Genomic DNA, 23,926 nt, shown 5'->3' on the forward strand with positions numbered 1-23,926 from the left:
TTTTTATATAGGAACATCAAACACACAAATAGATAAAGACCATTTACTATAAATATATGGTTCTGCCTGAATATATTTCTACATGATTCTCTATATTTCATTTTGAAAATTATCCTACGTATTTTTTTCTGAATCGGAAACATTTCTCCCAAATTTGGTGAGGTGACCCAAAAATGTTTTCCATATCTCAGTAGTGCTTCGAAATTTGTATGGTTTAATATTCTAATTAACTTCATACTCAGGTATTTATTTGTTACTCTAATAGCAAAGCTCACTTTGTTCACTTTCTGACTGAGGGATTCGATATGCTTTCTGAAATTCAAAAAAGAATGGAGAAAAACCCCCGAAAATGTTGTATTTTCTGTGATATTAAAGTTGTTATCATTTATTCTGATTTCTTCAGGTTTTATTTCATTACATCTTACTGTACTTAATATCATCAGTTTCGTTTTTTCAGTGTTTAAGAGCAACTGATTTGAATTTAACCAGTTTTTGACCTAATGAAAAAAATCTGAACCTGCCTTAACTAAACCTTTTTCTTCTATATTTTTTTTGGTGTTGATTATCCCCTTTTTGAAAATTCTTCCTGTTTGGCTAATTTGAACAAGAGCGCAAAAGTTTTTCATTCTCTTCACACCACAGCTGATTTTGTATTCTACTCTACCTGAAATTGTGAACGTTCGAGCATTCCACTTACATTAAGGCTTCCTTTCTACAGTGATTCCAAATGTACCCCACCTAAAAAAATTAACCCAAATCAAAATATTAACTCTTTTTCCAGACACCAAAGTGAATTCTAACAGGATTGAAACACGTAAAAATTAAGATTTCACAGCAATGCAACTGAGACGAAAGATGAATAGGGCTCAAGCTACGTCTTCATCGAACAAGAAGAAAAAAACCTTTCCTATCATCGATTCGAAACTTCGGAAGTATTTTCTGTGGGAATTCCTCTAATCGGATTAAAAACCCCTTGCCATTATTGCATATTACGGTTTCTTATCGATCTCCCCTTTTGAAAATTGAAAACGAAACATCAAAATGGCCGAACGAACATTCAAGAAAACAGATTGGAATTAATTAATTATTTCTTATGGGTACATTCGTTAGGTCTCAGTGGCGCAACTTGGCTCGACAAACTCTGTTCTGATATCCCTGAAACAAAAGTTTGTTTGAAAAATGAGAAGAACATGCTTGATCAAATTCGCAAAATTGCGTATGAACCGAAAAAAAATAGATTTTCCATTGAAAAACAGTGCTCAAGCAATAAAGTACCTAACTCTATAAAAAGTTTGATTTATATACAGGGTGGTCCAATAACTATGGCATCAGATAGAACGACTCTTTTCCTGAAAAAAAATCTTACAAACATATTGCAACATCCAGTGTATATTAGGCCGATTGAAAAGTCCCCGGTCTAATGCACAGATGGCAGTGCTAGTATTAAATCCATATGATTTTTAGTTACTTCTAACCTTCAAAATTTGACAGCAGTCCGACCATTAGTTTTCCAGATATTGCATTGTGAGTGTAGCTACTTTTGTTATCTGAAAAAGATGGAAAAAAAAGAATTTCGTGTGCTGATAAAATATTGCATTTTGAAGGGAAAAAATACAGTTGAAGCAGAATCTTGGCTTGATGAAGAGTTTCCGGGGTCTGCACCAGGAAAATGAACCATCATTGATTGGTACCTATGCTAAGTTTAAATGTGGTGAAATGAGCACCGAAGACGGCGAACGCAGTTGACGCCCAAAAGAGCCTGTCACCGACAAAAAAGTCAGAAAAGTTCACAATATAATTTTGAATGAACGTAAAGTGAAGTTGATTGAGATAGCAGACATTGTGAAGATAACGTGTAGATCAAATCATTCTCGAATATTTGTATATAAAAAAGTTGTGTGCAAAATGGGTCCGCGCGAGCTTACAATCGATCAAAAGCAACAATGTGTTAATGATTCTGAGAAGTGTTTGAAGCGGTTCAAGTGCAATAAACTTGAATTTTTGCGTCGATATGTGACAATGGATGAAACATGGCTCCATCATTTCCATGCGGAGTCCAATCGACAGTCAGCTGAGTGGACTGCACACGATAAACCGAATCCAAAGCGAGGAAAAATACAACAGTAAGCTGGCAGGGTTATTGCATCAGTATTCTGGGATGCGCAATGTATAATATTCATTGATTACCTCCGAAATGGCCAGACCATCAACCGCGATTATTATATAACGTTATTGGATCGTTGAAAGGATGAAATCGTTAAAAAAAGGCCCCATTTGAAGAAAAAAGAAGGTGCTCTCCCATCAAGACAATGCACCGTGTCACAAATCAATGAAAATAATGGCAAAATTAAATGAATTGGGCTTCAAATTGCTTCAGCATCCACCGTATTCGCCAGATATGGTCCCCAGCGACTTTTTTCTGTTCTCAGACCACAAAAAAATGCTCGCTGGAAAGAAATTCAGCGCCAATGAAGAAGTAATCGCCGAAACTGAGACCTATTTCGAAGCGAAAGACAAATCGTACTACAAAAATGGTATCAAAAAGTTGGAAGATCGCTATAATCGCTGTATCGCCCTAGAAGGCAACTGTGTTGAATAATAGAATCGAATTTTGGCAGAAAAATGTGTTTTACTATGGGTTGTACTATGGTAGACTGGGGACTTTTCAATTGGCCTGTTATATCCTTGAAGTCTGGATAATTTAATGTTACGCCAATTTTTATACTTCCATAAAACATCTCAACTTCAATACATTACCAAGATCTATCTAATAATTGTCGATTTTATGAAGAAATGGGAAAAACGTGTTAAGGTTTTTTTTTTTTCATGAAAACGCAACCTATATGAAAAAAGGCATGAGAAATTTTTTGTCACTAATTGAACGAGGAATTCAAAAAAGATTTTTACCTTGAAATAATGGGCGCATGAATGAACCAACTTTTCTCATTTTTTTTTTCAATTTAAATTGAAAGAAGCTTTTAAATTACCTATAGTATGAGCTTATTTTTGAAAGTGAAAAGCTTGGATTGAGTTCATCACTTAAAACCTGAAACACTTAGTAGGTATATCGAAATATACAACTTGAGAGTCAACGGATATCATTCCATTCAGATTAATCTAATTTATTTCGTTTTGGTCCCATTGGCCAAATGTATGAAACCCGATTACAAATGGATAGATCAGATGGGTTAATCCAGAACACTCGCTTAGTTGATGCATTTTGCTTCTTCTCAAATGAGAATTCACTTTACTGCTTGTTTTAATTACAACTGAATAATGGAGAGTAATACTAGTATTAACAACATCGATTCAATTCGGATATACATTAACTGGTCTCAGTATGGATTTCATTGTGGCATTCAAACCAACGGATGAACGATGAATCCATATTCGAATATTAAGTTTCGTTTATAATAATGCTCAATTACATAGATATTCAAAAGAGTGTGAAGTTTTTATGAAAGAACCTATACCATAATGGATCAGAACAATAAATTGTTCTGCAAATGCAAAACGTATTTTGAATGAATTCGTTAAGTATAGCAGCCTTTCATAACTGTTGCCATTTTCGATCATTTTTCCTTATACTCTACTCAATAAATTCGCTAGAGATTATCGATGATGTAGACGAATCTGCTAATCCTCAGGAGTCTTTGCTAATCATTTGTTGTGTTCTTTTTAGGCTTGAACATTTGCAGTATTCGACTGTAGTCGAAATTGTAGGCAAAAAAACATAGTCTGATTCGTCAGGGTTCCTGGTCACTAGGAAATCATAGGAAATGAAGAGATCACACTTGCCAGAAAAGGAGCACAAACTCCTCTCATTGGCCCAAAAGCTTTCTGTGGTATAGCAAATGTATCTACAAGAAAGATTTTCGGAAGAAGAAAAAAAACTCTGGCGTAATCTTCCTGGGTTGGATCATTCCAAAAAGGTTCTTCTAAACTTTGATACTATAACGTCTATGAAGTACCTGGAATATGCAACATCTCCTCACTGGATTCCTTACAAGGCATTACCGCCTCAGAAAACACTTCGTGAGAATGAGTCTAGCAGAAAAAGACCGATGCAGATTCTGTGAGGAGGAAGAAAAAACTCCCTATCATCTGGTGATTGAATGCCTCGTCATAGCTAGCCAACCCAAAAAAAAGCTTTGGACAAAAGACTTGTATAAGAGAGGAAGTACATCTGCTTGAAGCCATCCTAGATACTGGATAACATTAGAATTCTGATTTCTGAAACTAGAAGATGGGCAATAGACTAATGGCGACAAATATAATAATGGAGACACAATAAACTATAATGTCGCGGTGCAATGAAACTCATGTTAAGCAGTTATTGCAGTTGATGTCCTTTTGACAAGTTCATGAGCTTTTTGATTTCCAGCTATAGCACATGGAAGGATCATGTATTTGTCTCTAATCAACTGTTTTTTAGTATCACACTATTCCTAGTATAGCAGAAAACCTGTCTTTACAAGATTCTTAACGTGATCATATTGACTTCTGCACTCCTTTGAGGATTGCTTAACCACATACTGACAGTTTAGGTTTTCTTCCAATAGAAGAAAACGTTTATTACCTAAGTGCATGGATAGCTCAGTTTGGATCTCTCAATAACTAAGTTGGCTTTGATAATAGAATTTAAATTATGATTATTATTCCTGAGAAATAATTCGTCTACAACTCATTCATGAATTTGAGGTATTTGAAAAGTTTCACTTGGTAGTAACATCAAAATAAATAATGTTAATATTATTAAAGGTTATATTTTTACCAATAACAGTAATGCTCTTACCAATATTTTGCTCACAGTCACAAATTCGAGGAATAGGCCGACGTATTATGTTCTCATAGATTGTTTTATGGTAGAGATCAAAATCAGCTCTAGTCCTCTTGCATTGATGCATAAACACTTTATTAACATCTTGTATCTTATGTTGTTGACTCCGTTTGCTTGTTTGTTGTTTCCTTCAAGTGTTGCTCATCCTAACACTTTTCCACCGTACCGTAATAAACTTCTGTTTATTGAGAGTTTCAATTGCCGAGTAGCCATAATTATTTCACTGATTGGATTTCACGACATCAAAAGTAATACATATACAAATAAAGGGTGTTTTTTTAGAGCTATAGAACTTTAAATTGCAATAAAACAACGATGGATTATTCGATTGACATGAATTTTATTTATCCGCAAGATTATCTTGTGGCATTACATTTTGAATATGATTTCTGGCATATGACCGCCACGGCTGGCTGGGATGTAGTCCAATCTGGACGTCCAATTTTCGATGACTTTTTCAACCTTTGTGGCCGTATATCGGCAATAACACGGCGAATGTTGTCTTCCATATGGTCAAGGGTTTGTGGCTTATCCGCATAGACCAATGAACATAGCCCCACAGAAAGTAGTCTAGCGGTGTTAAATCACAAGTTCTTGGAGGCCAATTCACAGGTCCATAACGTGAAATTAGGCGGTCACCAAACGTGTCTTTCAATAAATCGATTGTGGCACGAGCTGTGTAACATGTTGCGCCGTCTTGTTGGAACCACAGCTCCTGGGCATCATGGATTTTCAATTCAGGAATGAAAAAGTTAATAATCATGGCTCTATACCGATCACCATTGACTGTAACGTTCTGGCCATTATCGTTTTTGAAGAAGTACGGACCAATGATTCCACCAGCCCATAAAGCGCACCAACAGTCAGTTTTTCTGGATGTAACGGTGTTTCGACATGCACTTGAGGATTAGCTTCACTCCAAATGCGGCAGTTTTGTTTGTTGACGTAGCCATTCAACCAGAAGTGCGCTTCATCGCTAAACAAAATAAAATGGACGTAGTGCGCGATGCCTATTCTGCACAGAACCATTGTTTTCGAAATAAAATTGCACTATTTGCGAGCGTTGTTCAAACGTGAGTCTATTCACGATGAATTGACAAACCAAACTGAGAATAAATCACTTGACAGCTGTTAAATCGATCGCCATATTGAACAGAAATGCCAACTTAAAGTTATATACCTCGGAAAAAAACACCCGTTACCTATAATAATCTTGTATAAAGAATGCAACGATCATTTTGGCAAGTAATTTCATCAAAATGTAATACGAAACCAAACTTTCCATAGGATTTTTAGTTCGCTTAACTGAAGAGCTTTGGCAAAATACCAATTGGTGTTTTTTGGAGGCCCTTAATTCTACGAGCAATTCGAAAAAAATTCATTACGTACCTATACCTATTTTACTTATAACTTTTATTTCAATATGTTTATTATTGCGAATATTATCGACCTATCACCTTTCAAATGAGTATTTCATGAACTATGTCTTGTTATTATTATGAGCAGTGAGTTGCAGCCAAAACAATTCACCGTTTGAAAAATTGTAACTCTGCTCACGCGCAAGTCATCAAACTCATTTATTTCATGGTGGATCTCTGTGAAATTTCTCTTTCAGCCATATTTGCTGAAAACGATTAGGAACCTCCAGGATCTCAACGCGAAATGAATGAATAAATTAAAGAGTGAATTGCCAGCTATATAAGGTCGCTTTAAGACTAACTGGGATTTTCTAGGGGCGATGTGTTCCTTCTTATCTTTGTTTATCGCCATTTCCATCCTACGTCTATATCTTGTTGATTGAAGTTCCATTTTATAATTACTTTAATTAAGAAAAAGCACTCTCTGATGAAATTTCCAATGTGGACTTTGCCAGGAAAATATATCCAGATTTCCTTACCGACTTTATATAATTGGAATAAGGATAACATTAATGAGGGTGTCGTTTTTCGAATCGAGATTTTTATGTCTCGCTTCTTATCCTGATTTTCAAATGAAACTACTCGGGTTTTCATTAAGGAGAACTCATATTTCTTCGACGTAATTTTTGGGGGATTTTTTGCAGGAGCACAATTATACATTTAGAATTCAGTGATGGAGAATTTATGTTCATATCTTATTCTTTCCTGCTGAAATTAGTGCATACCTTCGTTTAGGGAATCGATGAAATGATTCATTGCATAATTTATTTCGAATTGTTTAAGATTGCCTACTGTCAAAATTTTTCCCTTCTTTGGATTTTTTTATAAAGGTACTCTGGAAAGTAGGTAAATTTACGCTAAAAACCAACTCACATCAAAAACATACATTCATTGAACATATATGAGATACCTACATATTTGGAATATATTGGGGTACAACTTTGCTTCTGCCGTTTTGCAATAGTTGACTGTAGCGGTATTATAAGTGGTAGTCGAATAAAATAGATCGTACATGCCATGCAATAAGCCTCGGTATTTGTAAACATAACGTCATCGAAATATTAGTCGATTTGTGTCTACATAATTAAGTTATTCTCGATTAAACATGTCAACTTACGAGCCAAATTCTCGTCATTTGTGAGAAGTTTCAATTTTCTTGTTCAATATGAATGAATATGCGGCTGATGCTCATCGAATGCTCTCAAACACCTGTGGTGGGGGCGCTATTAGTGAAAAAACGTGCCGAGAGTGGTTTCAACGCTTCAAAAACGGTGATTTTAATGTCGAAGACCAGTTGAAAGAGTGGAGGTTTTCGAAGATGCAGAATTGAAGGCTTTACTTGATAAACACTCGTGTCAAATGCAACAAGAATCGCCAAGATCAATGGGATTTACGCAAATTGCCATTTCAAAACGCCTGGAATGATTCAGAAACAAGGAAATTGGGTGCCGTACGAGTTGAAGCCGAGAGATGTTGAACCGCGTTTTCATCAACCTTGATTCTCAAAAACGACATAAGTTTGTTCCGCTCCTCTGCGTTTGTCAACATTATTTGCAATAAAAATCTCCAAACGGCCTTTACTAAGCCACCTGGACACACATGGCAGTCCAACCAATATAAACAGAATGCCCTCTTACCCACATTGAAAGAGAAATAAAATCATTATATATTTTACAAAAACAAAAAACACCACCACATGAATGATATGGTAGCCGATAGTAACACTGGCATCGCCACTAATGTTCTGTAATGCCCGCCACTCACGAAGCGTTTTTTCGAGCGTTTGGTAGCAAGCGTCGAAGAGATTCCAGTCGGGCAGTCAAGTTCATACTCTGATTTACAGTCGTGCGGCCGTGTCCCGAGCTGTCTGACTGTAAAATTATCCGAACGCTCGACTATGGGCTCTTCGTGAGTGGCCGCCTTGATAGGTATTTCCAAAATTTGCATCCTCGAATGAATTGAATAAATCTGCGTTTGATGTTTTCCACAAGGCCAGCCATGATCTGGATCAGTATCTGAATGGTTGATCGCGTTCTTAAACGAAATTCACCTTTTAATGGACTAATTGATAGAAAGTGTGTCATTTTGAATGGCACAAGTCCGTAAATTTTTTTCATTTCATATACCTAAGAGATTTTTCTCGAATTGTTTATTGAAAAAAAATTGAATTTAAATTTGAATTCCATGGATTCCCATCAAGATTAGTATTGATTCAGAGCTGTTTAACAGAATCCTTCCAAATAAAATTTACTCATGCAAGATTTTTGTTTATTTTACAAAATACATACAATATAAAAATTTAATAAAATCTATTTGAAATTTATTTGCTACCCTGTGGACGGTATTATTATTTTGACGAAACTCCATCAATTCCATGCTGTGAGGTGCCATCTATTGAGTTCCAGTTAAACAAAGCGAGTTGCAGCACAGATGTCTTTTCCAAATTGAATTGAATATTTCTCAAACTTGCAACTATTGGAATAATTGAATTCATCATTAATTTTGATGGAATAGATTAATGCAAAAGAAGTCTGAACAACAAAAAAGAATTTTTTTTCAATAATAAACTTTACTAGTCATTGTCCCAATCAGCTTTCAAATAACAGTCATTGATATCAATATTATATTCAGGATAATGCATTCAGAATGTTAATAAAATTCTTAGTCTGCAAAAGACGATTACGATATGTTAACTCGAAATCAAACGACGAGACTTACTATGATGCTGAAACCAGAAATAAAATTTACAGATAGTCCTCTGATTTCTATATTGGACACTTTGGCATTTTCAAAATTATAAATTTTGGGCACAACATATATAGACAAAAAATTTATTCTACTCACAAGGCTATCTGATAAGCAAAAAAAAACTTCATTCCATTTGTAGAAAAAATGAACTTATTGACATTTTTTAAAGTTCATTAAAAAAAAATTGCAGTCTTTTGGACCACATGAAGAGAGAACGTTTTCGAAGATGCAGAATTGGAGGCTTTCCTTGATCAAGACACGTTTCAAACGCAACAAGAATTGGCAGGATCATTGGGTGTGACGCAACAAGCCATTTAAAAACGCCTGAAAGTCATAAGGATGATTCAGATACAAGAAAATTTGGTTCCGTACGAGTTGAAGCCGAGAGATGTTGAACGGCGTTTGTTTGCTTGTGAACAGCTGCTTGCAAGGCAAAGACGGAAGGGATTTCTGCATCGCATTGTGACTGAAGACTTGGGTTCATTATTAATTATTTAGCGCAGAAAATCATGGGGATATTCCGGCCATGCTTCCACGTCGACGGCCAAACCGAATATTCACGGTTCCAAAGTCATGTTCAGTATTTGGTGGGATCAGCTCGGAGTAGTGTATTATGAGTGGTTAAAACCGACTTGAACAATCACACGCGATCGTTATCGAGCGCAATTAATACGTTTGAGCGGAGCATTGAAAGACAAACGTCTGTAATACAACGAGAGACATGGTAAAGTGATTTTACAGCATGACGATTCTTGATCCCATGTTGCGAAAGTGGTCAAAACATACTTGGAAATGTTGAAATGGGAAGTCCTACCCCACCCCCTGTATTCTACAGACGTTGCTCTCTCGGACTCTCTCACTTGTTTCGATCAATGGCACACGAACTGGCTGACCAGCACTTCCGGTCTTATGAAAAAGTGAATAATTGGATCGTTTCGTGGATCGCTTCGAAAGATGACCAGTTTTTTCAACGCGGGATTCTTAAACTGCCGAAAGATCGAAGAAAGGTAGTGGCCAGCGATGGGAAATACTTTGAATTATAAATGTATAACCAGTTTTTTACCATAAAGCCTCGAATTTCGGAAAAAAGGGTGGTGCAAACTGAATAAAATGACCCCAAACAATTTTGAACCTGGTATTACTTAACCCGGTATTTGTGAGCAAGTCGGTGCACAAAGCTTTCAGGGAATAGTCTTAGAACACCGAAAATATCGTACCTACTGTGCAGAGGGCTGATTTTAGGAGCGGACTACCAAATAGAGCCACACCCATTGGCAGAGATTTTTTTTTGTATTTCATATACCTACCTACATATTATGAAATGCATTTTTATGTGAATTCATCATAGAAAACCCTTGGTTTAAAATCAAATTTGTTTGCACTTCCAACCTTTAACTAACCAAACAAAACCCTTAATACGCGCACTCTGATGCCAATTAAAATATTCCACATTTTCCCTCCTATTCATCCCCTTTATTTTTGTCTACGTGTTCAACAGCCACTGGTCGGCCAGAAACCTGAAAACTTATGGAAAATCTTCTCCAGGAATTTCTTTAACGATGCGAAGTTGAAAATGTAGATACCCGGCGCGCCTCAATGCCCGTTCCACTTCTAATTTAGAAAACTTCATTAGGCAGAAAAAGCGCACAAAAAAAAAAGAACACAAACCAACCCCCAGTTCGTAATTCGAGTTTCTCATGTAGAAACGAGACTGGCAATATCTTAGGGAAGACGAATCAACTGCCGGAGATGTAAAAATCTGGGACTCATCCCTGGTATTAATTAATTTTTAATGTACTTCACATTTTCTTCTTGTCTAGTGACTTTTTTATTCGTTTCCTTCTTTGCTCACTCTCCCGGGCTGCATGAATTCATAATGAGATTCCGAAGACGGATTATGATGTTTTTAATTTTATTTCTAATTTACGTATGCCGTTTTTTGGAGCGGAATTAAAAAATTATTCGACACAATTTTCGGATTCGCGTCTTTCAGATGAAGGTTCGTTTTTTTCTTCGGAGAAAACTGTTCCTAACTAGGCTTGAAATCGTTTCTATTTTATGTTTGAAGTTTTAAGATAAATCTAATTGAGATGATTATGTTTGTGGTCCAGAAATTTGCTTGATGGTAACTACAGAGGATAATTGATGTATTTTGTGAAAAATCATGGTGAATTTTGTACCACTTCACTCTATAAGTCTCGGGCCTGCCGATCTGATGCCATTTTTGTATCAAATAGTACCAAAATTCAAAAGGTGCCTGTCAAACTCTCTGAACATATAATCAGCCCACAAAATTCAATCAAATACTTGGGCCTCACCTTGGATAAAAAACTGAACTTCAATGAACATAAAAGCAATATATCCCAAAAAGATTATATAATACTTCTTAACATTTTGCCATTGATTAGCAGAAATAGCAAATTGAGTAAAAAATCTAATATTCGTATTTACAAACAAGGCATTCTTACAAGCAAATCCCATTGTGAGCTTCACATCCAAAACCATCTACAAAAAACACCAAATAATACAAAATACATTTCTCCCAGTTATTCTGAATAAAACAATATACACGAAATTAAAAAAATAACATGAAGCCTTTATTCCAGGGGCGGCAATTCGGCGCAGTTTGTTAGACGCCTTTTCATATTTCATCCTTGATTCTTTGAAGCAACATAAGATTGTTCCGCTCCGATACGTTTGTGAATATTCCCCACAATAAGAATCTCCAAACCGCCAATACTAAACCACCTATGTGATAAATAACAACTGGCAGTCCAAAAAATATAACAGAATTCCCTATTACCCTCATTGAAAAAGGAATTAAATCATTATATATTTGACACTAACTAGGGATTCACGGCTTGGCTTGATTTTCAAGCTACTTGGTTGAGCTTGACTTGATTTCAATTCACCGTTTAGAAGTTATGCGGTGAACATTTTTTAATTTCATCAACTTTGGAAGGAAATATCTCCCCCAGTGTTCATTTTGCGCCAAAAGTTTTTTTATTATTTATTTTTCAATATACTATCACGCCCAGAAAGTTCGGTACACATTTTTGACTGATATATATTTATATATAAAAAAAATTACAATATAATATAAACTTTTCAATACAATAACAATATTCCAGCGCCTTGCGAATAGCGACATAAAAATCATTATATTTAAAGAACAATATACAAAAAAAAATTGGAAAGTAGGAGCTTTCCTGATTTTTTTTTCAAAACCCATTATTGACTCTTCGTAACAACCATTTTCACTCTACCTAAAATTATACTAGAAGACGGAAACTACTGAAGCCGATTATTGAAAATACGTTCAATTGATATTTATGTATTGCATTTTAATTTACTAGGTAAACGATAGATATAATAGGTACAATTGACCAATTCCAATTACTAGTTTGAAATATAGGCTATTCGTTAGTACCAAATAATGTCCCTTTTAATTAAATTAACTAACGAATCATGTTCACTGATATAGGTAAATCAATATTGAAAAAGAATACGAGGAGAAATGATGAAATGAAAGCGCTCAACCAAATAAAAAAATTCATTCCGATACCGGGAATCGAACCCGAGCCTCCTGGGTGAAAGCCAGGTATCCTAGCCACTAGACCATATCGGAGTCGTTGGTAAAGTATGTAATTTAGTCATTTATATTATTTTGTATATATTTCTAAATGAATCTTAATTTTATATTACTGACTCCTTTATTCATGTACTCAACTTTTCTAAAACATATCGAACATTCATTCAATAGTATTGAAATTTGGTTAATTAGATTCCTTATTTCAATGAGAAGCCACCTAGTTTGGAGAAGAGCAACTTGTATAGATTTCTTCTAAGCAGGATCTCGAAACCAATTCAATATTGCTTTTTACATAAAACAACCTCCACTAAAAGCCAATAAAAGTAATAATAAAATAGATATTGCAACTCATTATAAAGTGCCAGATAGATAGTTTGGAAACAATTCTAGATTTTATAGGATTCTCATTCCATGAAACTACGGTTTTGCAACTCAGAAATTCAATGAAAGCGAAATAATGAAATTTGTTTTTTTTATCCAAGCAGAATTGAGAATTTCTTGATATGATTTACTGTCATTTATTCTCTATATAAATGACAATGACACTTGTGGTTAGAGTTTGAAGTTGTCATGTATTTGTATCTAGCTATCAGCTGTTTTGACAGTTGGCTTGCCGCTTGGCACTGCAGTTATATGTAATCCTAGACGGAGATCCATGTCTTATCCTCCTCTTTATGCGGATGAGGGAGAAGGATAACCTGCATAGAATCTAGCGTAGTAACTTCATGTAACTTCTATTTATATTGTATTTGTATATTTACTTGCCACGATGGCTTCGCCTCCGTCACCTAAAGATAAAATTTTAAATAATTTAAGTAATGGTTTGAAAAATACTAAAATTTCTAGTATGTCTCCGGAGAAAGAAGTAAGATTTCAGAAAAATAATAAAGGAATATATCCTCCATTTATGAATTTTTCAGCAAAATAATATCGGCGAAATAGCGATAGAAGCTTCGGAAATTGTAAGTAGACTTGAACAAATAGCGGAAGGGGTTCCAATACCTGAAAGCGCATACAGTCAGCCTACAGTTTTTCTCGGCCTAGATCGAAAAAATGTAGAAGAAATCATGGATATTATATATGGTCTTATGAGCGTAGATGAAGATGGTGAACCACTTCAATTTCCACCATTAGATGTAGTCACTAAGCTAGTTATAGTTTGCCACAGCTTAGCGGCATACTGTGGTGGTTTGGAAAGAGGCATTTTACAGAAATTGAGTACTAGATTCACTACAGATACCACACGTTGGATAAGTCATTTGTGTGGGTGAGTTTTACAATGTTACTTCAGCTTGTTCCACAAATTTCTCTTGGTCAATTTGGAGTAAACTAAAAATACTTCACACTTATACAGGTTTTTGGATTCATCAACCTTTTATCATGAAGATCAACTTGAAGGTCTTGTAAGAGTAACAAAAATGATGTTACATTATAAATACCCTAGATACCTAGAAGATGGTGCTTTAGCTCTTACAAATTCTCTGCCAATGATATATAGCAGTGTTTCTAGTCCTCTAGGTGTTGTACAACATTTATGTAGACAGTTGGGACTTCCTCTAGCTTGTGTGAGACCTGTTCCTGTAAACACCCTCTTTGGTAAATTCTGTAAATGTGATGTCCAAGAGACAATATTCTCATATTTGTGTGAATATAGGTTCCCAATACACTATGGATGCAGCAGCTCTACAAAAAATGCTCCAAGAAGATGTCGCTACTGGTAAAACACCTCTAATTGTCATTGCAGAAGCAGGAACTTTTATAACTGGACATGTAGATAATATAACCAGGATCCAAGAACTTTGTAAAGCTCATGACATATGGTTGCATCTAAGGGGCCATAGCTTGGCAACTTTGTTTCTACCCAATTTATCAAATAAAAATAACCAGGTGAAACACTGATAAATTTACATTCTTTCGAAAATCAATCTGTAAATGTGAAATCGTTTTCAGATGCAACCAATAGCAGATAGTTTCACATTAACTTTTGGGAGTTGGTTCGGAATACCAGGCATTCCAATGGTCGTATCCTTTTTTAGAAAGTTATTTTGAATTTTAGAAGTATTGAAATAAAATCTTTCCTTATTTGAAATTTAGACATTATATCGTGTGAAAGATAGTCCAGTGACAAACAGAGCCAAGCAAGTAGGAGCAAATAGAGAGAGTACTCTTCCTCTATTAGCAGGTTTGAATACAGACCATCAAGGGAGAAGAATAATCTCCTTACCTCTCTGGGCCTGTCTCCAGAGATTAGGACAAGAAGGTGTACAATCTAGAATCAGAGATAATTTTATAGCAAGTGAACATTTGTGGATGGCATTGAATGTTTTCAGAAATATTAGATTATTGGTGAGTAAAGTTGACACAATATTCTCAGTTCTTGCGAGAACTCTAGAAGTTATAGTTGATCCCCATAAAATGTCAATTAGCAAAATATATTTCTGAAACTCTTATTACACTATACCTTTCTCAAGGCTATTTTTGAGCCATAATCATAACCTCACAAATAACTAGTGGAAAATGTCAAATTTTTCAAGGTTAAGGTGCAAGAAATGTCAAAAAAGGTATGGCAGCCATTCATGCAAAATTTATCCAAGGAATAGGAGACCACAAAATTTTGGAAATGAATTTATTTTGATGAAATAATCTTGTGAATTATTTTGAAATTTTTCAATAATAACCAAACAATCTTATACCTACTCAAAAACAATCTGGAATATGTATATATAAGTATTCATGTAATAATTGTTCGAGATCTAGCAGATTTGAAATTTCAATAGATCATTCAAAAGCAACTGTATAATAGAAAAATGTATCAACCTAACTCAACCCACTATATCGTCTACCTACTAACTTTCAGAGCCCTAGACCAGGTGGTGAAGGAGGAAACTACACAATTTCTGAATTATTAACAAGGCCCACTTCAATACCTGTAAGTTGAATGAGTATAATAAATGCATTCAAATGCTAATATTCAAAATAATGAATGCTTCTGTTCTAACTCATTATTTATCAGGTTCTTTTGGAATCTACTGCTACTTGTGTAGTCTTCCAATTCACCCCAGAATGGACGGAAGGTGAAATGTTCACAAAAGTGCCTCCTTATTATGACAAATTGAATTCTTGGTTGGGACAGATATTACATCAGGATGCTCCACAAGTAAGATCAAATTTCATTAAAAAGTAGTTATAAAATCTGCAGAAATTGAAATATTTGAAGTTTACATCCAAAAAAATATAAAAAATTACATCAATTGCTTTGGATGGATTTTATGTCTTCGTAGAATCGTAATTAAATATTTGCAAAATGATTTCAAACAGGAAGTTGAAAACTTATCTGAAACTTATCAAATCAGAATAAACTGATAAGGAGATTATGAATATGTTGAATTATTCTTTTGTAACAAAAAATTGGAATTTGTGTACACTATATTAATAGATATTATTTTCATAATCAAACTCAATTGAGCGCAGAGACAAAATCAACATAAATGAATAATTTAAATTTATAATAAAATATAGGTTATAGGTACTTGAATAATAAATGTATGCTCTGACACTTATTATATTATTAATATTAATATTATTTCTGGACAACATGTTCCTTATGATCTATCCAATGGTACTACATTCAAATATTCCAGATTCCTTTGGAAATATGTGAATTAGAAAATATAGGAGTGGTGCTTCGCTTTTGCCCCTTCGAGAATTCTACGGGCAGGCAACCCACATCGGAAGAAATAACTTCCTTCATCCAATGCTTAGAACAACAACTAGTCATTCTGAAAGCCACCATTCAACATAAAGAAACTTTCATACATCTAGTTGAACAGTCTCCAGTTTTGAGTATCGTAGAACTGCCAGAATGGGCCGGTAAGAGCCTCTAATTCGATACCCTCGATCCGAATCACATCCTTGTAATTTTCTGTAGGTTTGGGAGGAGTGAGGTACGCTCCAGAAGGTTGGGAACAGCTACTGACAGATCAAGCGAAGCACGAACTCAATAACCTGAATATAGCACTAGTTGAAGCTCTCAGAACCACAGATTCAGCCTTTTCGTTAGGAGAAGGAGCAGATGGTATGATGTGCATACGATTCGGTATGCTAACACCACAATCAGATGTTGAAGATCTGCTGAACCTGGTTATCAAAGTTGGACAATCTGTGGAGGAAAATTCTAGAGTTTTGGACTCAATGGCAGAGATAGTAAAAAAGGGTAAGTAGGATTCAAACTCTTTGGATATGGGTAGTAATATCAATAGATTTTCAAAGAAATAACAAAAAATAAGTAATAACCTTTCTCTCTAATTCTGTGGCGAATCCGTTCATTCTAGAATTCTGAAATTGTTCGAGAGTATCTCAGTTTCACACAGATTTCATGGTTTTATTTCTTTATTATATGTCTCCTGTCATAGATTTATCTGTTATCTGTCCAATTTGTTTCACAGAAAACAGTTCTGACAACCAACATTTTATAATGCAAAAATCACTCAACGATATTTATGCCAATATTCCTTTAATTTCAATAAAATTTCAATAAATAAGAGAAAATAACGTATAATACTTGTACAGAAGACTCATTATAATACTTCTTCATTCATAACGATGCCACACATGAATTTTGAACCTCTGAAAGAATATCAATGCCTTCTGTGCTTGTGTAATAAATAACTATTGTGAAATTCAGTTAAGAAAAAAGTTAACTAATTGTATTAAGATACAGGATATGTCGTTTCTCTGTTGATGGACCTCTTCTTTACCAGTCAAATATTTTTCGACAATTTTTGTATGCTTTGCTATTAGTTCATTCTTTTTGAAATGTCTCCATTCGTGGTAAATTTTATTTCATTCAAATATTTGTTTATTAGGAATAGAAACAGCAACATTGGATCTCCAAAAAGAAAATGATGAATTACTGTGGCAGGATGGTATCTTAAGGCATGTCCCAGTTGTAGGAACTTTTGTTAATTGGTGGTCACCAAAACCTAAAGAGACAGGTGTCAAAGGAAGAAGTCTCAACCTCACACAAGGTGTTGTTGAGTCAACCGAAAATATTTACAAATATCATATGCAAATTCAAACAGGTAATTACTGTTTTTTGCTTTACACTATTGAGTTTTCACAAAAGACAAATTTTCACTTATAGGAACAACGCCTCAAGGTTCTAAGAGTCCTCCGACTCCATTGATTCAAACTTCAGTAGGCGGTCATTCAAGGTCAAGCAGTCATGCAAGCCAAACTTCCAGTCAGGGAGGCGTGAACAACCTACAGGCTGAGGAGTCTGGAGAAAAAGCTAAACAAAATAACATAACAGAGAAATCAGGTCAGAATATTGTTGTTAATTCGAATATAAACAATGCTGTGAGTAATATACAAGAGACTGAAAAAGATAGCCTTCATCAATAACCAAAACGTGGTTAAATTTCAATGTATTAAGAATTGGGTAGAACAATTTTAGCGTTTTATAAATTTGGCTTTGCATTGCAAAAAGTTACTTTAGGAACTTTAATGATTTCGTTGCAAAATTATTTTACCCAATTGTTAGCTTCACTGTTAAGTATATATTCAAGTATTCAGTCCTTAATGTTTTATTATCAAAGTTGTTATGTATATAAGTTTATTCTATGTTTATTTCATATAAGTTATTTCTGTTAACATAAGTATTGCTTATTTCATATGGCATTGCTGACCAATAAAATTTTGATTTGTCTCTTTGGAATAAAGTTGAATAAAATTTTCGAGGCAGTGGACACTTTTCCAGTACACATGATACACAGTTGTAATGAAGAGAGAACTTCAAATAAATACAACATAAAACATCACTGTAATTTTTTTTTATTCCATTTTTGGTGTTACAAAAAAAGTGTTTATGAGATCCAATGAACATACTACCAACCAGCCACATCCCCACCTAAATTCGTAACTTCTTAAGTCAACATCATCGTAAATGTCATATTTGCAACATTCGCATTCTATACTTTGTACCAACCAACGTCTCATAAACTCTCTAGCATAATCTTGAGCTTCCGCATCGCCAGAATTGTATAGGCCTAAAACTACCATGTGCTTGAAGGGCATAAACATTTTGAGAAGATCATGCTTGGGTTGCGGCAACCCTTCTGAACCTCTAAATGGCATCATGTTCATCCTCTTGAAATAACCTGAAATGGTAATTCGAATCTTATGAATACTTTTATTCATTCGATAGAGCTCCTATGATGAACTAGACTGACTGCCCCAGCTTCTGGTGGTTTGAACAAAATATATTATGAAATAAAATAAGAAAGTATCATATTCGTTTCAACTACTTTCTGCCAGGCAACCCAAAATACACCCTTCGAAGTGTCAGATTATACTCTATGATTGTTCGCTCGGTCGGAGGAAAAAGTTAAGCCTTTTTTTCTTTTCCAAACGATTTTTTTCGAAAATATTTTGTTGTATAAACCTTCTCATGGCAGTAATGAACACAACAGAAAAATATTGATTGAAGTGGCGATTTTTGAAGGGACAAGCCTTTTTGGATTTAAATGGTATTGGTCCCTTTTCACTTAAATTCCGCATCGTTTCTTATGGCGCTCAAATCGTGCTCTGTCAACATCGTGTTTTGAGGTTGCATCAACAATCAATTACTTTTGACAGAACAAATGAAAATTTTTAAGGACGCCATGATTGGTCCATCTTTGTATAGCGCCACCTTAAGGGAGAAAGGGGAAAAGCAACCCATGTCGAGCCGAGTCGCAAGAATTATCTTAAACAAAATCTAATCAGTGAACACACCAGTATTTTAGACATCTTAGTAACAACATAAAATCACGTAAAGTTGGTTATGGAAATTTGTGGCAAAAAATTTACCCAGAGCCTTCTTGCCCAACTTTGGTGTTTCCCTTTTGTCGAAGATCTCTGCCCAAAGTGGTGCAAAGTTTGTAGGATAACAGTAAGGTCGTTTCTTATGTTGTCCTATATCGTAGTCGTACCAAATGCCATCATTTGCCGAATAAAGGATTTTTTGTATGCTTCTTATCCAATGTTCGTATTTCTTTTTATAAAAGGTTGCGTTAATATGATCGTTCAATTTTTCATAAAATTGGGACATCACCTGGAAACCTGAAAAGTAAAGTTAGACAAAAAGCATTTTCAAAACCAAATAAGGAGTTAATAATAATATACCAAGAAGTATACTCATGCGGAATTTGCGAGTTATCATGTTGTTTAGTTTGTTGACAGTAATTCATTTCGTCAGTGAATCCTGTTTTAGATTGGTATAATTTGTAATAGAGTTTGGTGGTAGAATTATTCCCCTACTAGAATAATATAAACAGAATGTGCTAGTGATAGCTGAGTAATACAGATAGTGTTGAGGAGAGTAAAGTGGACAGACAAAGCTTGTAGAATAATACACTCAACTATCACATCCTATTTCCACAATCTTACTCTACTCCACTGGTTTCTTATACCAATGTAAACATGGGATAGTGTACCTTTCTAGCTGCTTGGGTGTTTCAGCCTTCAAACTATCGTTTCAAATTACTAGCAAACGTGAATAGAGCTACTCTACCAAAATGAGCATAGTAGAATATTTTAGAAAAATGTATGCTGGTGAATACTTATGATACTAATGTAAACTAGGCTTTGATCCCAAGTTTGTTGGTGCAAGTATGTCATTACGGAAGTATATCTCTTGTTTGATTCATCCCCGTACTTGTTATTTCAGAATTCTGATAAAATCTTACTTTTGCATAAATAGACGTTTAGATCAACTGGTAGAACCCTTCTTGGATAAGTATAAGCCACACTTGCATTAGTACTGCAGTTCTCGTCGAATATATACCTTTCTGGATAATACCATCCTGAACCACCAGGTGCCTTGATGTTAGTGTAGCACATTTTGACTAAATTTGTTGTATTGAAAATTGAGCAGTAACTGTAATCTAAATGGTACTTATCAGGTCTTGGGTTGGGATTACTATTAGTGTATCTGGCTAAGGTATAAACTTCGCCGTTTCTTGTCAACTCAAAACACCTATAGTTCAGCCAATGCCTAAGCTCGTGGTCAAGAACATCGATGTTTTCTCGCAACCAATAAATGTCGTTAGTTTGCTTCATGTAGAGATCAACCAGAAGACTCAAAACTGGTGGTTGCCAGTTGTTGCAATAATAAATTCTTGTTCCTCGTGGTATGTATCCATATTTTTTCTCCATCAGTATGAAATTGTTTAAGATGCCTTTAACTGTAGTGGTCATGTCGTTCACTAACAACCCTCTTATAATCCAATAGCTGTCTAAATAGTATGATTCCTTATTGATACCGCCTGGTACTACAAATCCGTTGGGAACAGCTATGAAGGAATAATGTATTGGATGATCCAGAACATTCTGCCTCACTTTCCTCGTAATTTTCGGTATTACTTGCAACAAATCAAATGCGAATTTTCTTATTCTTTGATCTTTTATCCTCAGCAACCAGCTTGGATTATTTTTGAAATCAGGAGGGAGCCAAGTCTCAAGCTCATCACCATCGCCAAAATTTTCTCTTAGGAATTTTCTAACACTAGCAGCACTTGGTTTATGAGCGTTTTTGAACATGAATATGTCGAAATTCTGAAGGATGACGTCTGGGGTATTGGACATCTTCAGATCAACAAACGTTTTGGAATGACGATAGATTCTGAGGGACTGTACAGTGTGGAGCACTTTTCCAGAGCAAAATATAGGGTCATCACACTGGTAATATGGAGATTGGACTGATAATTTGAAGACAGCAAACAGAACAAAAACAAAAATCGCGGACATATACATCTTGCGACAAAAATTTGGGCCACACGAAAAGTGAAATTTGGTTTTGACAAGAAAATGTTGACGTTAGTGTGAGAACTCTCAAATTGATGTATGATATGAAAAACAGTATTTTTTTTGTGCAAAATTTAAAATGATAAATGGAACTATAAATATCAGATGAGACCTGGATTCTTTCCAAATTTGCTGTAGTATTTTCCAAATATATCCACAATGACAACCTTCATCATTTTGGTAGCTTTAACCATCGCAACAGTCCTACCACCAGTGAACACCCTAACATTAAGATGCAACAACAGCATATTTTGCACCGGTCCCTTACTCCATCTGATACAGATGTCCAAAATCTTCGCAGACTCCAAGACGTTTGTCGATATGAAGATGTTGCATTCCCCAGAAGAAGTCTTAGAGAACTGGGATGATTTCATGGAAGAAAACGAGAAGAACCCTAGCAAGTACAACATCAAGAAATTCATCATGGACAACTTCAATGATGGTGATGAACTCGAAACGTGGATTGGTAGCGACTACACTCCAACTCCCAGAATTTTGCGTAAAATTGAAGACATGATCGTGAGAAATTTTACTGCCAGTTTGATGACCATTTGGCATAAACTTGGAAGGAAGGTGAAGCCTGAAGTGTTTCAATATCCTGAAAGGTACTCTTTTATGCCTATTCCTAATGGCTTCATCATACCTGGAGGCAGATTTAAGGAGTTGTATTACTGGGATTCCTACTGGATTGTGAAGGGTCTTCTGATTAGCGAAATGATCACTACTGTTAAAGGAATGTTGGAAAACTTCTTGTCGATTATTGCGCAGTATGGTTTCGTACCAAATGGCTCTAGAATTTACTACTTGAGCAGATCACAACCACCTGTGACAACAATGATTGCTGGGGAGTATGTAGAGGCCAGCAAAGACATACTGTGGCTCAAGAAAAACATCAAATACTTAGACCTCGAGTTGCGATATTGGATAGATTACAAGACAGTGAAAATAAGGAAGGGTGTCCACGTTTACACTCTAGCTAGATACATCTCAGAGTGTACCCTTCCAAGACCAGAATCCTACTTTGAAGACATAGAAAGTTGCGAGATCTTCGAGACAGATATCAAGAAACAAAAGTGTTTCCAAGACTTGAAGTCTGCTGTTGAAACAGGTTGGGATTTCTCTTCCAGATGGATTTTCGATGAACAAGGAGGATGCAATGCTAACGTATCTTACTCAGACGCCAAGAGGGTGATACCAGTAGATTTGAACTCGTTTCTGTGCAAGAGCTTCAAGCTCATGAGCAAATTTTACAGCATGTTGAATGACGAGACTAACGCCACATTTTGGTTGAACAAGTTCAATTATTGGAAGAAAGGAATGGACCAAATCATGTACAGCAAGAAGGACGGGGTGTGGTTCGACTACGACTATTTTGAGTCTAAATTTAGGCGTTATTTTTGGCCGAGCAATCTTACACCTCTCTGGGCTGGTATTTATGACCAGCCTGAGTTCGCCAAGCTTGGTAGGGCCGCTGCCTCTTACATCAAACGCCAAGATCTGTTGAAATATAAGGGAGGAATTCCTGCATCACTCCTCCTAACTGGGGAACAGTGGGATTTCCCGCATGTGTGGGCACCCTTACAGTCGATAATAATATTTGGGCTTTACAATTCTGGCGATAATGATGCGAAACAACTGGCTGCTACGTTTGGGAAGAGATATGTCGAGGCTTGTATAAAAGGGTTTTTGGTCAGTGGAGACATGTATGAAAAATATGATTGCAAGGAACCTGGAGCTGTGGAGGGGGGAGGGGAGTATATTGCTCAGATAGGTTTCGGTTGGACCAATGGAGTGGCTTTGGAGGTTATTGATACGTTTTACAAGCGACAAAATTGAAGGGATATGTAACGTGTTATGCATTGTAGACGTTGAGTTTTTGCTTTCAATAAAACATAGTGAATTCTTATTAAAATGTTATTTTATTCAAATTGATCGAGAATAGTGACTTGCTTGGTTTATTTATTATTACCATCTGTAGAGTGATCCGTAAATTCAAAGAAGATTTGAAAACTTTTCTCTCTAGACTTAGTCGCTTCTACGGCTATTCCATGTACTTTAGGCCCAACGCACATGACTGACAATCGGTGGATGACTTTTTTATCGGTTGAAATGCAGAAAAAATGTGAATTTTCCTAATAAAACAATAAAATTTCTCGTTTACTTATCTCAGTGTAACTGATAATTTTACCTCAAGCGAAACACTTCCTCATATTAGTATTTTGATATGCGATAATTGAGTATTCAAGATAGCAACAGCTCATATTGAATGAATTCAAGGACATTCTATAATATTATAATTGAAAAATTTGTCGTGGATGTTCTTCAAGGAATTCGAAAAGAGTATGAAAATGGCTTTCCAATAAGCGCTGAGAATTTACTGGATGCACCCAGAATTTCCTTTGTCTTTTCTTTCTTCTGAAATGACTCATTTGCTGTCGTTTGAGCCAAAAAACAACAGTTTACGAGATTTGAGTTCTTGTGATT

At 35.4% G+C, this 23,926-nt stretch overlaps 3 protein-coding genes and 1 non-coding gene across 4 annotated transcripts; 2 read left to right on the top strand and 2 right to left on the bottom strand.

Annotated features, from left to right (window-relative positions):
* Positions 1–12,562: 12,562 nt before the first annotated feature.
* Trnae-uuc lies at positions 12,563–12,634 on the bottom strand. Its single transcript has one exon. It is a non-coding gene; the product is annotated as a tRNA-Glu (tRNA).
* A 590-nt stretch (positions 12,635–13,224) lies between these two features.
* Positions 13,225–18,417, top strand: LOC123682070 (pyridoxal-dependent decarboxylase domain-containing protein 1). Its single transcript, XM_045620465.1, has 12 exons — positions 13,225–13,463; positions 13,519–13,865; positions 13,953–14,194; positions 14,253–14,485; positions 14,549–14,620; positions 14,693–14,944; positions 15,456–15,527; positions 15,612–15,755; positions 16,240–16,468; positions 16,527–16,811; positions 17,464–17,679; positions 17,742–18,417. Exons 1-12 carry the CDS (start codon positions 13,368–13,370, stop codon positions 17,999–18,001), a joined length of 2,448 nt encoding a protein of 815 aa, XP_045476421.1. The 5' UTR covers positions 13,225–13,367; the 3' UTR covers positions 18,002–18,417.
* LOC123682072 (trehalase-like) lies at positions 18,415–21,533 on the bottom strand. Its single transcript, XM_045620467.1, has 3 exons — positions 20,326–21,533; positions 19,448–19,699; positions 18,415–18,756 (listed from the first exon to the last, which is right to left on the bottom strand). Exons 1-3 carry the CDS (start codon positions 21,389–21,391, stop codon positions 18,431–18,433), a joined length of 1,644 nt encoding a protein of 547 aa, XP_045476423.1. The 5' UTR covers positions 21,392–21,533; the 3' UTR covers positions 18,415–18,430.
* Positions 21,450–23,354, top strand: LOC123682071 (trehalase-like). The gene has a single exon (XM_045620466.1). It carries the CDS (start codon positions 21,602–21,604, stop codon positions 23,276–23,278), a length of 1,677 nt encoding a protein of 558 aa, XP_045476422.1. The 5' UTR covers positions 21,450–21,601; the 3' UTR covers positions 23,279–23,354.
* Positions 23,355–23,926: the final 572 nt, after the last annotated feature.

The sequence above is a fragment of the Harmonia axyridis genome, chromosome 6, assembly GCF_914767665.1.
Source record: "Harmonia axyridis chromosome 6, icHarAxyr1.1, whole genome shotgun sequence".
In the NCBI taxonomy this organism is placed as follows: Eukaryota; Metazoa; Arthropoda; class Insecta; order Coleoptera; family Coccinellidae; genus Harmonia; species Harmonia axyridis.

Bases quoted from the DNA above. Each gene is read 5' to 3' on its own strand.
- LOC123682070 (XM_045620465.1), top strand. From the start codon at position 13,368: ATGGCTTCGCCTCCGTCACCTAAAGATAAAATTTTAAATAATTTAAGT. The intron at 14,195-14,252 runs GTAAATTCTGTA...GTGTGAATATAG, and splicing joins TCCTGTAAACACCCTCTTTG to GTTCCCAATACACTATGGAT. The intron at 15,756-16,239 runs GTAAGATCAAAT...CAAATATTCCAG, and splicing joins TACATCAGGATGCTCCACAA to ATTCCTTTGGAAATATGTGA.
- LOC123682072 (XM_045620467.1), bottom strand. From the start codon at position 21,391: ATGTATATGTCCGCGATTTTTGTTTTTGTTCTGTTTGCTGTCTTCAAA. The intron at 19,700-20,325 runs GTAAGATTTTAT...TTTACTTTTCAG, and splicing joins AAACGTCTATTTATGCAAAA to GTTTCCAGGTGATGTCCCAA. The intron at 18,757-19,447 runs GTAAATTTTTTG...TTACCATTTCAG, and splicing joins GTTGGGCAAGAAGGCTCTGG to GTTATTTCAAGAGGATGAAC.
- LOC123682071 (XM_045620466.1), top strand. From the start codon at position 21,602: ATGACAACCTTCATCATTTTGGTAGCTTTAACCATCGCAACAGTCCTA.